Source organism: Syngnathus typhle, linkage group LG12, assembly GCF_033458585.1.
Source record: "Syngnathus typhle isolate RoL2023-S1 ecotype Sweden linkage group LG12, RoL_Styp_1.0, whole genome shotgun sequence".
In the NCBI taxonomy this organism is placed as follows: Eukaryota; Metazoa; Chordata; class Actinopteri; order Syngnathiformes; family Syngnathidae; genus Syngnathus; species Syngnathus typhle.
The window spans coordinates 131864-147852 of record NC_083749.1 but is presented as its reverse complement, the minus strand read 5'-3'; the positions used below and the strand labels follow the sequence as shown (position 1 = coordinate 147852).

Below are 15989 nucleotides of genomic sequence, written 5' to 3'. Positions count from 1 at the left end.
CCGTAATAATCACATAAACACACTTCACATATTTAAAGCGTGTTTTATAACGTAATCAGAAATAAGGACTAGGTTTAGAGACGCCCTAATATTTCCCCCCCATCACTCCTTACTGGCAAAGGTAGCATTAGTCATTCTGCAACCAAAAAACAAAAATTTATTCCAAAAAGCAAATATTTCTTTGAACGAATTTGTAAAACAAGCATTTACATCAATAAATCAGTGTATTAAACATCAGTTTCAAGAACACGTTTTTAAATCTAGTGTAATAAATAACAGGATCTGAGGACAGCCAAAATGAAGCAAACAAAACGAATCAAAACATTAAAGACACAGTTTGGTTGTGTGGAGAGCAGTTGTGAGAATTTATTCCTTGTTCCACCAGCAAGCCAAAGTGGTCCTCTACCAGTGAGGGCAGACTGTACTGGAAGATGGACCTTGAGCTGGATACAACGGAAATGGAATAAATACTCAAACAGCTTTCCATGTTGTTTTAAAGCGTTAAGATGACAAGGCAAGAAAAACGGCTGCAGGAGAGAAATATTTCTCCCGGGAAAGTTTGGACGTGGAACGGAAGAAGTTTTGTCGTTTTTTTTCTATTCGCTCGCTTTCCTGTCAAGTCCTCTTGATATGTTTTTCGTGTGTTAAAAGTACTGCAGCTTCAAGTATTGCGCCTCCCATAGACTCTTCTCTCATAACTTAACAATTCGTATTTACATTAAAATGCTTTTTTTTTTGTCCGTGTTTGGATTTTCCCCCAAGAGACATCCCTGAGAAGCGTAACATCCAACAAGCGAGTGGTTTTCCCGAAACTGGGACAGAACTGGGGTACCATGTGAGAACCTGAACGAAGAGGCGCTAACTGGTCGCTCCATTTGGTTCAAAGCCGCTCATCTTGTCTTTGAGGCTGTTGGCGGAGGGAGGGAGGGAGGGAGGGCGAGGTGGTTGTTGACGTTTTGTGTGCAGTGTTAAGACTCTCATTCGTACAAAAAAAGGCAACACAGTCTCGCAGTCGCACCCAAGAGCAGAGAACCCGGCCGGCTTTGCCACGCTTGGGGGTCCGCCGTGTCACGGATTTGGAAGCAATGCGGATTTTCCTCTTTTGGACGGGGCGGGTCTCAAAGGTGGCGGGTTTGCTGCAATCTTTTGCATTCACATCTTGGCCCGTTCGCTTAAACTCTTCAAACACTCTGTAAGACTTTAGGTTCGCTTCAAGTTGCAGGATAAAACTCAAGTAAAAGTGGTGTCTAGTCTTTTTTTTTTTTTTCTCTCGCTCCTCTTTCAGCCGAAGCGCTCTCGCACGAGCATCATGAGTTTCTTTTTGCCCTTGTAGATTTGCTTGAGGTTCTCGAGAAACTGCGCAAACTGCACGTGGCCGTCGTGCACCATGAGGAAGGTCTCGCGCGCCTTGCTGAGGAACTCGATGAACTCGCCGTAGTGCCGCGGGCTGATGTGCGTGAGGCGCGAATGCGTGGCGTTGATGTAGGCGCCGATGGTGGCGTCCAGCAGATGGCGCAGCGGCGCCTTGTCCAGCGACATCATCTTGGCCGCGTTCCTGCGACTGTGCAGCGCCACCATACCGGGCGAGGTCAGCGTGCACCGCCGCAGGATGTCCGACAGCACGGTGGCGCACTTGACGCCCTTCACCACCAGGGGGATGACGGCGGCCAGCTCGCTCTTACCCAGCGAGTGGCTCAGGGCGCACGCCCACAGGACGTTGTTGATGGCCGGGTGCGTGTCCTGGTTGTAGCTCAGGTTCAGGTGCGTCATGGCCAAGGTGGCCAGCTTGTACGCCCTCATGGGGTAGCCGCGGTGCTCCATGTAGCGGGCAATGGTGAAGAGCTGCGTGTAGCTCATCCCCGTGGAGGCGGCGTCCAGCACGATCTGATAAGCCGTCTCGAAAGCCACGTGGTCCTTCTCGCACAGCGTCAGGGCCGACAGCGCGCAGTTTTCCGGGTCCTTGGCGGCGCACTGCAGGGCCAGGGTGCGCGCCGAGTTGGCCAAGTTCTCCTGCTGCCGTGAGTCCACGTGAAGGCGCGCGATGGTGCCGTTGGACATAACGCTAGTCGCCACCACGCTGGTTGCCTCGGTGGGCGTGAAGAGCGTGAACCACTTCTGCATGATGCTGTCCAGCGCAAACACGCCTTAGACACACGGAGGAGAAAATTGAGAATGTTTGATTAAAAAAAAAAAAAAAAAGATTGTCGTCAGAGCCGCTCTCCTGTCAAATTGTCAACTGACCGACTTCGATGGCACACGTGACCAGCCAGCGCACCATCTCTCGCCTCCGCCAGGTATGGGTGGACAGCGTCATCCTCATCACCTGGCAGAAATCGGGAATGAGCCAGACGGACGGTCGGATAATGTTGCGGTGCGTCTTACCTGGAGGCCCAGCTCCAAAGCCACCTTGAGCAGCGTCAGGTCAGGCAGGCTGTCCATCCCGGTGGCGATTTTGAAGGCGTCCTGGGCCAGCTTGAAGATGTGCGACGAGGAGTGGATGTTCTTCTGGATGGACTCCAACACCGTTTGCAGCTTGTCGGCGTCGCCTGACGGCAAATAAACAATATGCTGAGATATGACAAGAACGAGACAGCGCCGGGCTGGTTACTGAAAAACTGGTACCGGTGCACCAAATTGGTGTCGCACCTTTGGCAGCAGTGAGCATGGTGGACGCCAATTCGCACTGTTGGGACTCGATGTGGCTGAGCGTGAACCAGCGAGGGTAACGACTGGCCACCACAGGCACCAAGCGTTGCGAGCGGGACAGGTCGCCGGACGCCATGCTCGACTCCAGGACCGGCAGCCTTGAACACAGAAGCTCAGATGAATAACTCTCGAAATAAATACGGACGATAGTTCCCCATAAAAGTGCCGTGTGCAGTTCTTGGGGCTTCTCAACTCACCTCATGGCCCTCAGTGCAATCTTGTAGGCCAGCTCGGCGTCGTGAGGTAGCAGCGAGGTGAAGAGATACTTGGCAAAAGTGTGCATGGGGACGCTCTCTCTGTAGAGCAACTCGCCTAGACCGCTGTAAGGACCAGCTGGAGCGGGAGACCAACAACCAAGCTTCAGCGGCCGAAGAGCGGAACTTTGCGAACGTGCCGACAGCGGAGATGACGAACCCTCCAGCAAGATGGCCGTTTGCTTGCGGAAGACGTCGACCAGCACGTCGTCCAGCTCCAGCTGCTGCAGCTTGGCCAGCAGCTGCTCCTCGTTGTGGCATACCTTCTCCTGCGCGTAGAGCCCGTCGGGCATGACCCGCTGCTGCCCGAGTCCGATCAGCGCCACCTCCACCGCCAGCGCCTTCGGCGTCTCACCCTCGTCCAGGACCGCCTCCGTCTCATTTTCCGTGAGGGTGCTGAAGAGGGTCCCCACCGGGTCCAGGGGGTGTCCCACCCAGCCCTCCAGATTGGTGACGGACATCATGCCCTTGTGGAGCTCATCTATCCGCGCACACACACACACGTCATCTTACTCCATCAAGGAAGGAAAGGAGGATTTTAAGCTAGGCAAAAACCTTTCTTGATATTGCGGAAGAAGTGGAAGTCCCGGTGCTGCTGCCTCCGTATCGTGTTGACCACGGCCACGGCAAGCCGGAGCGCCTCCTTAATGTGCCCGTGAGAACGCAGAGCATCCACGCGGGCGCACGCCGTGGGGACGTGCTCTGTCAATCACAACCAGAATCAGTTTGATTGCCGTTCAAATAGACATGACCATAATAAGTTCTATTAGCGTTACAGAAGTAACTCGTGTTAAATGTCTCGGTTCATCTCACCACGCCACAGGGGCCAGCCCCGGCTGTTGAAGAGTTCCGGGTTGTCATGGCAACAGGGATCGGCATTACGGTCCTCGGCGAGGATGCGCTGCAGGTGGGGGTCCCTCCAGTGGAGGTCGCAGGCCTCGATGGCCCGCGTGAACACCGTGCGCTGAGATGAGTCTGAGAAGAATTGATTTGATAGCCACAAAGTGAGTTCCTCGGAGCTTAAGGTAACGTTTTAAAAAAAAAAGAAAAAAAAAAAGAAGAGAGTGGGTCCTCACCAGGGTTGGCGTTGTGTCCTCGTGGTACGGCGTTGCTGATCTGGCTGCTGCCCTGGTTTCCATCCTCCAGGGGGCACACGTCCATGCCGTTCCAGCGGCGGAGCTGCCTCAGCCATCGCGACTTCTGGTCGGCTTTGCAGTTCGGGTTGAGAACGATGCACATCCACAGCGCCCCTGCGAGAACGCCATTCAAAACGTGAGCTCAACATTGAGCCGGTTACTATGTAGCGCATTAGCATTGTTAGCACGTTTCAGTAGTATCTGATATTTTACATTGTGATATCGATTGATTCATCTGTCAAATAGTGCTTCATCTCGCAAATTATTAAAGACATTTATCCTCTCATACACATCTTCCCATTTTTTTGGTTTTCTTTCTTCTCTTTTCAGAGGACAACACTGTGCAAAGAGGACAGGAGAACAATGGACGATGAGCGCAGATGAATAAGGGATGACAGATGACAAGAGCAAGAAACCGGGAGGGAGGATGGAGAAGGTATGGGGGAGGGGTCTCTTTGTTCAGACTGCGCCAATGGACACAACACGGGGAGGTAAAACCAGAACCAAGCTTTATGTTGATTAGCTTTTTTTAAGCGTTCAGAATGCGTTCTCAGCGCATAAAACGCCGCCCCCTACTGACAGGGAGGATGAATGTTTGGAAGTTCATGCTAACGTTAGTAAAAGGGATATGCTAACATTACGTATAAATATCCATCAAATTAATACAGGAAAATGGACCTTGTTTTTTTATTTTACTTTGCTTTTAATCTCATTTATGAATCACCAGGCCCGAGTTGTCCTTGGGAATCTTAAATGTCCGCTGTAGTTCTCAACCATTGCGGCATTCCGACAACAGCGCGTTGTTATTAAAAGAATTGCAAGTACCGAGTTCATCCCAGAGCTGCCTGTAATTTTCGATCATGGCGGTCCCTTGTTGACGCCACATCACCAGACGGGGGTCCCCCATGAACTGCTCGGTGATCAGCGACAGCATGCGGGCGCCGTTGGAGTCCCGCATCTTCAGCATCTCTTTCACCTGCGGACAAACACAAAGCGACATGGTTGACGGACGAGAGTGGACGTCGGTGGTGGTGGTGGGGTGGGGTCCACTCGCCTTGCTGAAGAGGAGGTTGAGCTGCTTGCCGGAGCCGTGGGGGCTGCTCTGAGACAGGAAGTGCTTCACCTGCGCCTCGACTTGCTCCTCGTTCAGATGCCAGCAGTTGTCGTCATCCACGCTGGCCCCGGCCGTCGGGTCGGGAGCACCTGTGGACCGACCGGCACAAGTCCAGGACGTCACACATTGTTCAGGTGAGAAAAGCCATCTGTGGTTTGGGTCTTCAATGCTCACCGTGCACTTGGTTGATCTCCGAGTTCTGCGACAGGATCTCGTCGGCCAGCTTCTGCGCGGTGGGCAGCACCTCGGTGTGGTGCACCGTGATCAGGTACTGGACCAGCTTCTGCAGCTGGTCACGGTTCATCTGGAACAGCGTCTCAGAGATGGGCAGCCGCAGCTTGACCTGCTCGGGGCTGCGCACGCGGTACAGCGACAGCGCCACCACGTGGGCGCAGTAGAAAATGTCCTTGTTGCCGCAACCGCACGTCACCGCCGTGATCTTGCAGCGGTCGAAGCTCACGCTCACGTTGCACAGCAGCTCCGGCTCCGAGGGCGTGGCCGGCTCGCGGACCGTGCCGCTCAAGTGGAAGCCTGAGTGGGAGGCAACAAAGCCGTGTTAAGTGTGATCAAGTTTGCTGCTAACTAACAGTTAGCGCTTAGCGTAGCCATTGATTGTTTCCATGTTCCTCCTCCCAGCCCTCCCCGAGATGCTTTTTTTCCGCCGCATCTCCTCGGGTGACAGATTAGCCACCCTATTGTTACAAGCAGAAGTGGCCACTTGAGCACACAAAGCGCACCTTGGCGGTAGAAGGCCTCGTTCACGCCTCAACGGGCAGCCGTGGCCTTTTTGTGTCTTTTTCAATGCATAGAATGACCTCCCGTAATCCCTCGCTTGGCAGACAGCGAGCGCAGCCTCGGGCGTGGAGACGGCTCACTTATTGAGCCCCGGAACGGCCGCGTCGGGTGGTGGGGGGTGGAAGAAGAAGCATTACGGAGAGGAAATGCATGACAGAATGCTGAGCTCAGGACTGTGGCTCACCGCCAAACCTCCCGACGCACTCAGCTGAGCACGTTTTTCCCCCCTTTCTCTTACTTCTCACTCCGTTACGTCAACGGTTCAGTTGCGGGCCAGGCGCCACGAGAGCCGGGTTGCCTCGACGGGAAGCGACGAACCAAAAAGTAGGGCTCGTCAACATTGCGATGTGGTGGAAAGCCATTTGAAAATGGCAAAAGCGGCAAACGGAAAAACTCAGGCCTTCTAATTTTTCGAACCGATGTCTTAATTGGGTATCCGGGAACTAAACCACTATAGTTCCCACAGTCTAAACAGCCACACAAACACGCCTAAGAAGATAATTGGACTTAAAATGGCCCCCTCCTCACAACTCCCCTGATGTCATTGTTGGGCCTTCTTGATGAGCCTGATTAGCCTCCAGAGTGGGTCAACATATGGGGGAGCAGCAGCACCAGTCAAGTAGCTTGGACTACTAATGACACATTTATGTGTGTTTGGGTAGGGGGGGCGGGGGGGGGGGCATGAGTTGTTCAAATTGAGGTCAGCCAGGATTTGAGTTAACCAGGTCCAAATGTGGACACCAGACGCTTAGCGTGCTAGCATGTTAATCGATGACAAAGGGCGGCCGAGGACTTCCCCCGAGGAGGACGCCTTAACGCAACACTCCCAAGAAAATATTCTCTTTTGTTGACAGTTGGTGGCAAAGAATTTGCCCACCTAACGTCCTTCCTCACGCCGACTTTATTTGCGGACACACAAGATGGCCGTGTCGCAGGACAGTTTGTGTTTCAACGGAGATTAAGATAAGGCGTGTTTGTACACGATGTGCTGGTCCGCTAGCACGGGCGGCGTCACATGCCACGCACGCACATGACCGCGCTGGAGGCTTTTCGGTGTCACGATTTTAAAACCTGAAACGCACGAATGCGGATTCAATTTCGCAGGGAAAAAGAGGTCTTGTTGACAAGCAGGTGCAGGCAGGGCACATGGAAACCGACTAATGCTTCTTTTCATTGACGGTAAAACAAAAAATCAGGTTGAACCCGCAACGCAACAAGAACAACAAAACACGTTCGGACCAGGAGAACCTGATTGGTGGTAACGAAAAGGAACCGTGACCGGAGCACAACGAAGTAGTGAAACCCGAATGAAGCAAATCCTGGTGTTAGGGAAATATGATTTGAGTGAATTAACAATTGAATGAGCAGTTTGGCCATTTAAAAATCAAAAAGAAATGTTTCGGTCCAGGAAGCCTAGTTTGAGAAGTACAACGATCGCTAATTAAAGGCCACGCAGACGTGTAGTAGACGACATTAGCATTCCAATGAAGCGTGCGGAGTAAATTGGATTACAGGCCCCGAGGTGTGCTTGGGGGATAATCGAAAGAAATGGCTGCTACGACAACTGAGATTCTTCGAAGGCCGCCGCTCATCTGGTGCCAAAAGCAGACGAGGGTGTGACTCACACCCCCACCCCGAGCCGGTTTGAGAAAGGCTGCTTTTGTGCTCAATATACGTCGGCCTTCCAAGTCTCGCGGCTACTCGACGAGGGCAGCGGAAGGTGCTTTTGTTTGTTTGGGTCGGTGGGGGCCGAAGGAAGCTCCCGACGTGAACATGAAAGCAGCAAGCCGTCAGCAAGTGAATTAAATTCAAAGGAAAAAAAATCAGCGGCCGCATCAAAGCGAATTATCCAGCGCGAGTCTATCAACGCGGATCTCCTTACGAGTTTTACAACGTCACCATTCCATTTTGCGAATTTGTGCCTTGAGTTGTTTTTATGTTACATCGCTTCGAGATGTTCGACAATGACTTTGGGATGATGACGTTACACAAGTTTCGTTTTTGTGACATGTTAAAGGGTCTTTGTGGTGCCGTAGACTTGGCGCGAGCACGTATTGCGATGAGGCCAGTACACTGTGTTTGTAGGATTTTAATTAATGACAACCTAAAATAGCCCAAGTTGAACATGATTCGGGCTTGCTGTTGTGACGGTGTAATCGTGCAACGTACGGTATGATAAAAAAGTCGGAGTTGAGAAGACAGATAAATTATTTGGACATGTTTTTAACATGACCCTGGACGGTTTTAAATGCAGCACGATGCATTTTCGGGCTAAACACTCAGTTCCACAAAACGGGAAGCGCGCGACATCTCCTGTACTTTCGATTTCGACTTGAGTATTTGTCTACTTTCTGTTACTTTGAGCGACATTGTGCAGTTGCATCTTTATATCATTACATCATCTCTGCCAGTACTGCTGTCATGCGTTGTTTCAGTTGTGGACATTGCAGTCATCAATCAAATTTGAGACTATTACGCAATCTCTCAAGTATATAAACAAAGAAACGTCATAATTTCTTGTGTGCCATCGTTTCTAAATATATACATATAGTGCAAGTGATATGACTGCCAAAGCATATTTTGTCGCGGTCATCATGCGGATTAAATCATCATACAGTTCAATGATTCATGATTTGAGTTCCAGCCAGGTCCAAAACATTTTCTTAGGCGACAATTCCTCAGAAAGCGCAAATGACCTCATCTCCTTGCAGCGTTCAAACTTTGCGCAAAAGGCTCTCTTTGTGTGCTTGCATTTTAATTCAATTTGGGGCGTTTCAATGTCGCAATGGAAATGCAAAGTGCCCGGAGGAGAAGGGAGAAGCTGCGTTCAGAGCTCTGATCCGATTCCCATTGAGCTGATTTAAAGCCCCATTGTCGCCTTTGTCTCTTTTGAGACTGCTTTACAATTCGTAATATTGACCTCAGTCGAGTTCCAAACCACATGATCAACTCACCCACTTGCAGGACGTTGTCCACGCAGCCGCCCTCCAGGAGGGCGACACCGCGGCGAAAGGGCAGCCGACTCTCGTCGCCGCTCTCGTCCGCCCCGCTTCCGAACGACGAATACATGCAGATCTCTCGCTCGCTCCTCGGGAACGACCAGTACACGATCCGTCGCTGTACGGGCTCCGGAATCCGCTCGAAACGTTCCTCAACCCGCTGGAAAGGCCACTTTTCCGCCACCCGCCTCGCCGCGATGTCCAGCAGCGACTCTGGGATCTGCGTGCTGCCCGTCGACGAAGCCCCGGCTCCGGCTCGCTGGCCTGGCCGACACGTCGAGCCGTGGCCCGGCCTACAGCAGAGCCGCTTGGGCGCACGCTCCGCCATGCTAGCTCGGCAACGGAAGGGGAAGTCAACGCAGCATATGAACGCGACGGGGAAGCGAGAATGTTAGCCACGGCTCGCTTGTTTGCAAATCATCCTTTTAAGGTGCCCGTGTGGGGGGAAGGGCTTCCGCGGGCATGTCAAACCCCTTTGTTGACAAATGAAGAGAAGGCGGGTCGCTCCGGTTCGGCTAGCTCCGTGTTAAATGCGGAATTGCCGCACGTCCGCTTCAAGACTTCGCGAGCTGCCGACGCTTCCAAGCGGGGAGGGAGAGGGTTCTAATTGCCACTTCTCCCGGAAGCGTCGAAAGAAGGAGAAAAGCGGGTGGGGGCTCAACTTTGTTAGCTTAGCCGGAGCGAGCAATGCGTGCCCGTAGGCTGCCTGTCTGTCAACACTGGAGCCTCGTGGTGGTGTGGGCGGGGAAGAGGCGGGTCTTGAACATAACCCCGCCCCCGTGTGACGTTCAGAGGCCTGCTGGAATGTCGAAGATCCAAGTATTTCAGGGGCGCACATAGTTTAAAGTCACACACACACATCTGGGTGTGGTGAAATGCCTCCTCGCCATTTAACCCATCCCCGTGGGATTTGGAGCCAACGGGGAAAGGGGAGCAGCAGCATTGCCACGCTCGGGAATCATTCGGTGATCTAAGTAAGGCCCCATTTCAACCCCTTACACTGAGTGCCAAGCAGGGAAGAAATGGGTACCATTTTTAAAGTCTCCAGTATGACCCGGTCGGGGTTTGACCCTACGACCTCCCAATTTCTGGGTGGGGCACTCTAACACAAGGTCAATGAGCTGGTCAATGTGAAAAGGCTTGAGAGGGACATTAGGAATTCATTTTATCAGCCTATTTATCATGATTAGAATTTTCGGCCAAAGCAGGGGCCAGTGGAGCTCAAAATATTTAGAGTTATTATATCTAGGGCAGGGCTCACTCCACTAAATGTTGCTCAAATACCTTTGATGGTGTTCAAAGATAGAGTTAAAGACTGAAAATGATTGCAGTTTCTTAACGTGAAGACGCTGCTCATTTGAATGATTTTTCACAATATTTAGGATACCGGTGAATATCAATATTTTCCTCCTTCCTGCAGTGCTATTTTCCGCCACACGGTGGTGCCAAATTGCGGCAGCAACCTGGTTGGAAGTGAAGTGTTGAGTCATCCCAGCTTTGTTTGGACAGACACTACAACAGAACCACTTCATTTCCTCTTGCACTGGAGAAACATGTTCCTTAAAGAAGGAGGAACTGTACACGCTTTTGCAATCGTGAAAAAGTAGATAGGCACCACCAATTTGGATCGGCCACAGAACCAGGTCGCCACTGACGGGTTTTGGTAAAAGCCACAGAAAACAAACCAGTTCCAGTCGCTTGGTTGTCTTTAATAGAAAAGTGAGAATACAAAGCAGGAGTCTTGTCGACGTTTGCATGATGAGCTGCCCGAAAACTGTCAATCATCTCTGCACGTGTACAAGTCTGAATGCACATGGACGCTTTACAAGCGATTCCTAAGAGCTCGAGAATCATTTAATGATCTTTAGTGGAAAAGTGCTACGATGACTTCTAAATGCAAGGTTAGTTTTCAGTCAAATAAATATATGGATTGCAGTTCTTTAAATGTTGCCAGGTAATTGGCAAGTTTGTCCACCTTTTGAGGGTCAAACTTAACTTGGCTCAAAAATTTCCTTTGAAAGCAAAATGTAGATTGTCTTCTATTAGTTCTGCTTGTGTTGCATTGTATTATTGGATATAAATATATATTTTTGAAAAAATGAATCTAGAATTTATTTGCAGCACTTGACTTTGACCCCACGTCTGTTATGTTCTTTCGATTCTGTTTTGACCTTGGATCTTACCAAAAGTTGTTTGTTTTAAGAATTTATCAAAAGTTAAAACAATGTGTTTTCAATACATCTCTGCAAATTTATCTTTTTTTAAAAAAAGCGATATCTTATTTTATGTTGTCATTATGAGAATAAGGCTCTGACGTAACAATATGGGAAAAGTGAAGCACTGAATACTTTCTAGATGCACTGCATTTACAAATAAATGTCCTTAGCCTCTAATTATGGTTTTCTTCAGGTTGCAAGACATCGGCTTTGTGAAAAAAAGCTAAAAACACAGCAGCGATTCAGTCCCTTTGAAATGAGAAGGCTTTTTTTTTTTTTTTCTTCTCCGGGCGGCTCGGCTCCCGGTGGCTAGGGGCCGGTGTTTTGGGGCAGGTTGATACTCCCGGGTGGTTGCACCGGGAAGGCGTAAGAGTCCAGGGGAACTTTGGGCATCTGTCAAGGCGGAAATTAGTATTAGCAATTTCATTTCATCTACTGAACATTTAGAAATCTCACCTGAGCTTGACCTTTCCAGCAGAAGAAGGTGGACTGCAAAGCTCTGTTTTCAGGAGGATGTTCCGGTAGGTACGCGCCTGCCCCGGACATGTCGCCAAAAGCGGAAAGCTGCGTCTGCCCGGTGGCTGCGGCCGGGGGCCAGGCTCCTCCGACCGCTTGCGGCGGGTCGAAGCCTGGGTTTGGATCACTGATGTGGGCCAGTCCCGGACACGGCGCCCCCTGGGGGACACGAGGCCCGGAGTTTGCGAGGTGTTTGTACATGCAGCTGCCGGAGAACTGCGGGCCAGTGGTGTCCACGAGGGGGGGATGAGGCCACGCGGTTTGTTGGGAAAGATTCGAGGGCGCCCCCTGTAGGCCGATGTTGGAGGTTATCGGTAAAGGTTGGCAAGTTGTTTGAAAGCGGCAGGAGCGGGTGGGAATCTCGGGGTGGTATGAACCGTCGCTCGCGGTTCGGTGTCCCGGAGGAGAGTTGGGAGAAAGTCCCGCAGTGGAAAACAAAGCGCCGGAAAGAACTTCTTGTCCACACTCTATCGGCTTCTGTGCATCGAGGGAAGGCTGGAGAGATCGTTCCCCCTCTGAGGTCTTTATCCCGAGAGCCTCCTCCACAAAAGAGAAAACGTCGTTGGCCAGGATGTGATCCAAGTCTCTGTTTTGATTCATCCTGAGCAGCGTGTTCTCCCAGTCCCTCAGCTCGCGCTGCTCGACCTCCAAACCGTCCAGACCACCTTCACCCAAGTCTCCCAGGATCTGCTCCAGCGAGTGCAGCATGGGATGAGAGGTTAGTCCCCCGGAGCCGGACGACTCGTCCAGCTGACCCGGAACGCTGAGCAGGGCATGGCTGTCCGAGAAGATTCGCTCCAGAGGCTGATCCGGTTCCGGTTCGTCTACGCGGGAAAAGGCGTCGAATTGGGGGGCGGGATCCTGGAAATAAAGCGAGTGGTCTTGGCGGTGTAAGGACCCCAAGATGGAGCTGGGATCCAGGGGACTTTCTCTCAGGGGCTCCTTGGTGTCAGGAGGGCCCGGGACGGTGAAGGCATCCAGGGAAAGGTCGTAGAGGACACCTTCTCCCGTGGCTAAGTTGAAAGGCAGTTGCTGTCTTCTCTGCTGGAGGTGTTCCTCCCCCTCTTCATTCCTGGAGGAAATGTTTCCATGTTTCAACCACATCCGATATAAAAAATGATCTGATGCCAGAAGTGTCGCCGGGTGCTTACGTCAGCGGCTTCTGGCGGGCGACGATGAAGTCGGGCCGTCCGTCTTTGAAGACCACCCGGGCGTTGGCTTGCACCCACAACCACTTTCCCGTCTTGGTGAGCAGCCTGAAGACAGTGAAGCCGCTGTCTCCCGTTTTCATCACTGCGGCCGAAGGAGGAGGACAAGTTAGAAAACAAGTCACAGGATGGTTTGCGGCGGTCAAGACTCGGCAACGTACTCCTGAGGTGGTTATCGGCGCAGTACATCATGTCGGCGCCGTGCACAAAGTGATAACCGGAACCCGGGGTCATCAATTCCGTCTCGGAGTAACCCAACACCAGTTTGCCCCTGGCAAAAATAGCCATTCGTGACGTTTCAATTCATTACAAACTCGGCTAATGGAGTTTAGCATCTGGTGCCAGTACCTGGTGTCCATGGCCAGGGGGGCGAAATCCATCCGGTGTTTGGTCTGGAAAATGAGCGTCCGGGTGCGGATCTCCATGACGGCCGGCGGCTGCAGGGGCGTGGCGATGGCAAATAAGGCCAGCAAGGGGTTCCCCTCGGGGCCGCCATCCTCCCGCAGGTACTTCAGATGCCCGGTAAATTTCAAAGCCTGGAGGAGGAAGGTCACGCTAATGTTAGCATTTAGCACAAAAGACATTTGTTGCAGCTCTTTGTGCGAGAACAGCAAGTTGTCCAAAAAGTCGTCCAAAAGTATAGAGACAGCAACTTCTCTTCGGGTTCTGGTGCATTTTAGGCTCATCCTGTAATCACGCCCAATACCGCAAACATTTTTAGGAGTCGTCGATTAGTCACCAAGAATCCCGATGCGTTGTCCAGGAGGCAGCGCAGGCGACAGCAAAAGCTCCTCTCCAAGAAGAAGTTGTTCTCCGCAGGCATGAGACTGAGCGAGCCGTTCTTGGGCGCTTTCGACAAAGCAGAGAAAACGTAAAGCGATAATCATCACGATGCTTATGACGTATCCCGGAACTTACCGGCGTCCTCTCCGGTCTCGCTAAAGTGGACGCCGAGCTTCAGCTGGCAGTTGAACATTTCTCTGTCGTCGATATGGATGAGGTCAAAGACGCTCTGCTGCACCACGTCAGACTGCGAACAATATCGGGAACGGGTCGGTCTACCTTCGTAGTTCGTTATCAGTAGTGCGCGTCTGTCTAATAAAAGACAATTTGGTGTTTTCATACACATCAGTCTGACCTGATGGAAGCCAAGGAAGTCCTGGATGGTGGGCGACGTGTAGAAGACGGTGCCATCGCCCGTCACCACCAAGACAAAGCCGTTGAGCGACTGCAGAAGAGCGGGCGAGGCCGGTTAGCGAGAACGAGGAAGCAAGCGAATAAAACACACCCACGTAGCAACGACGACGTCGCACCTTGAGAAGCAGCTCACCCTCAGAGAAGCTGATACCGTCTAGCGATGCCGACTGCCCGTCGCCGGCGGGGGGATGGAGCGGCGCGCATTTCCTGCGCTGCTCTGCAAAGAGATACTTTTCCATTTCAGCAGAGTTTTGGAATTGGCGTTTACGCCCCTTAAATAAGTCGTTAAATTGTCGTACCCGCACTGGTCAAAGTGTGTTTGTAAACTGAAGGGGCCCGATGAAGAAATATTAAGGCGAGAATCGAATAAAAATGTTACTTTGGTGCTATCTGGTGGAATCTTGGTGTCGTTGGATTCATGAATTTTTTTGGTCCTGTTTTGTTGATGTTCCTTGAATGCTCCTCCGGCACAATCAGAAGGCTGTCTGCTTCTCCATTTATAAAAGTGAGGCCCCTGAGGGGGGGGGGGGGGGGGGGTCACTGTAAATCTGTATAAACAAACATCTTACAGTGGTTTTGGGGAAGACGGCGTTTTTGTGGTTAGGGACAAATGAGACTGGCTAGTGAAAGGACCTCTCAAAGGGGGAATCTAATCTCCCGTCAGACAGTAATGAGTGCATGGCACGCAAAGTAGCTTCCTCATCCCCCCTCCTCCCGCTCGCTACGCCTGGCTTTTCAAAACAAACCCGCAGGATGGGCCGCTCGTCTCCCCCCCCACAAACCCAGGAATTTCCCCTGACATGTTGGTCAAGAAGCGGGCGTCACGTGACTGCAGCAATCCACCCCTTTGTTGTTGTAGCGGGAATCCGCTCGGGGACGGCTTCCAAGTACCGAGTCGGTCTGTCGGGGCTTCCGCCGAAGACGCCATCCGACCTCTGCACCATCCAAGTGCCACATTCATCATTCACGCAGCGGGGTCTTTTTTTTGGACGCTGCAAAAACGCTTCATGTTCTTTTCTTCATGCAAAAACTTGACAGTATATGTGTGGTGTGGCTTTTTTAAACAGCTGATGTATGAGGCGTCACACTCAACCTACCGTGGAAGTAACTCTTGACTTTGAGATATCCCACGCTGAGCCGCAGCACCGACAACTTGTCCAGGCGGTTGCGGACCTCCTCGGAGAAAGGCAGCAGGCCTGTCAGGCGCTCCAACTCCACGTTGAGGCGGTCCCGGTGCCGCTTGGACGGGTTGGTCTTCACGGGCGGGGGCGCGGCACTAGACAACAACACTAGGTGTTTAGTTGCATGAAAATCTCACATGGGGAAATGACAAGATGGACCAGACTATTTAATAACTCAAAATTACAATGCAATTTTTTACTGTATACAAGTTCTTCATTCTTGTTTGGGGGGGGGGGGGGGCGGTGTGTGTGTGTGTGTGTGGGGGGGGGGGGGGGGGCAAATCATGCATAAGCGTCAAAGTAACTTTAGACCCGCACAGCCAGTCAGCGGAATCAACTTGCCCGCATTTACCTGCCGGGAAGTGACCAAATATGGACAAAACACGGACAAAGTTGGCTGCATCGTGCTTATTACGCCAATATTCTAATAACTGTGGTGGGATGACGTAAGTGACATGATGGCCGACGTCTATCAAAACACTTGGTAGAAGTCAATGAGTGACTACGTCAAACTTTTGCGTACACGTAATTCTTCTGAATGGGCTTTTTCCTCCTCTTCACCGCGTAGACGCCGACATTTCCCTGCATGGTGGCGCTCGGCTTGAGTTACAACCGAGCTCCACTTCACTTCACCAGGAGGAAGGCGACGAGTCTCCTCCAAAGGCGC

General features: G+C 51.6%; 2 protein-coding genes across 2 annotated transcripts; both read right to left on the bottom strand.

The window, feature by feature from the left end:
• Window positions 1–134: 134 nt before the first annotated feature.
• Window positions 135–9737, bottom strand: zswim6 (zinc finger, SWIM-type containing 6). Its single transcript, XM_061292496.1, has 13 exons — window positions 8960–9737; window positions 5385–5741; window positions 5151–5299; window positions 4922–5072; window positions 4037–4210; window positions 3774–3935; window positions 3516–3662; window positions 3121–3441; window positions 2904–3039; window positions 2647–2804; window positions 2383–2546; window positions 2242–2323; window positions 135–2144 (listed from the first exon to the last, which is right to left on the bottom strand). Exons 1-13 carry the CDS (start codon window positions 9330–9332, stop codon window positions 1282–1284), a joined length of 3237 nt encoding a protein of 1078 aa, XP_061148480.1. The 5' UTR covers window positions 9333–9737; the 3' UTR covers window positions 135–1281.
• Window positions 9738–10692: 955 nt separating this feature from the next.
• LOC133163003 (aryl hydrocarbon receptor-like) lies at window positions 10693–15988 on the bottom strand. Its single transcript, XM_061292497.1, has 11 exons — window positions 15846–15988; window positions 15239–15417; window positions 14258–14358; window positions 14083–14172; window positions 13863–13974; window positions 13684–13793; window positions 13293–13480; window positions 13106–13215; window positions 12888–13029; window positions 11677–12808; window positions 10693–11613 (listed from the first exon to the last, which is right to left on the bottom strand). Exons 1-11 carry the CDS (start codon window positions 15908–15910, stop codon window positions 11530–11532), a joined length of 2313 nt encoding a protein of 770 aa, XP_061148481.1. The 5' UTR covers window positions 15911–15988; the 3' UTR covers window positions 10693–11529.
• Window position 15989: the final 1 nt, after the last annotated feature.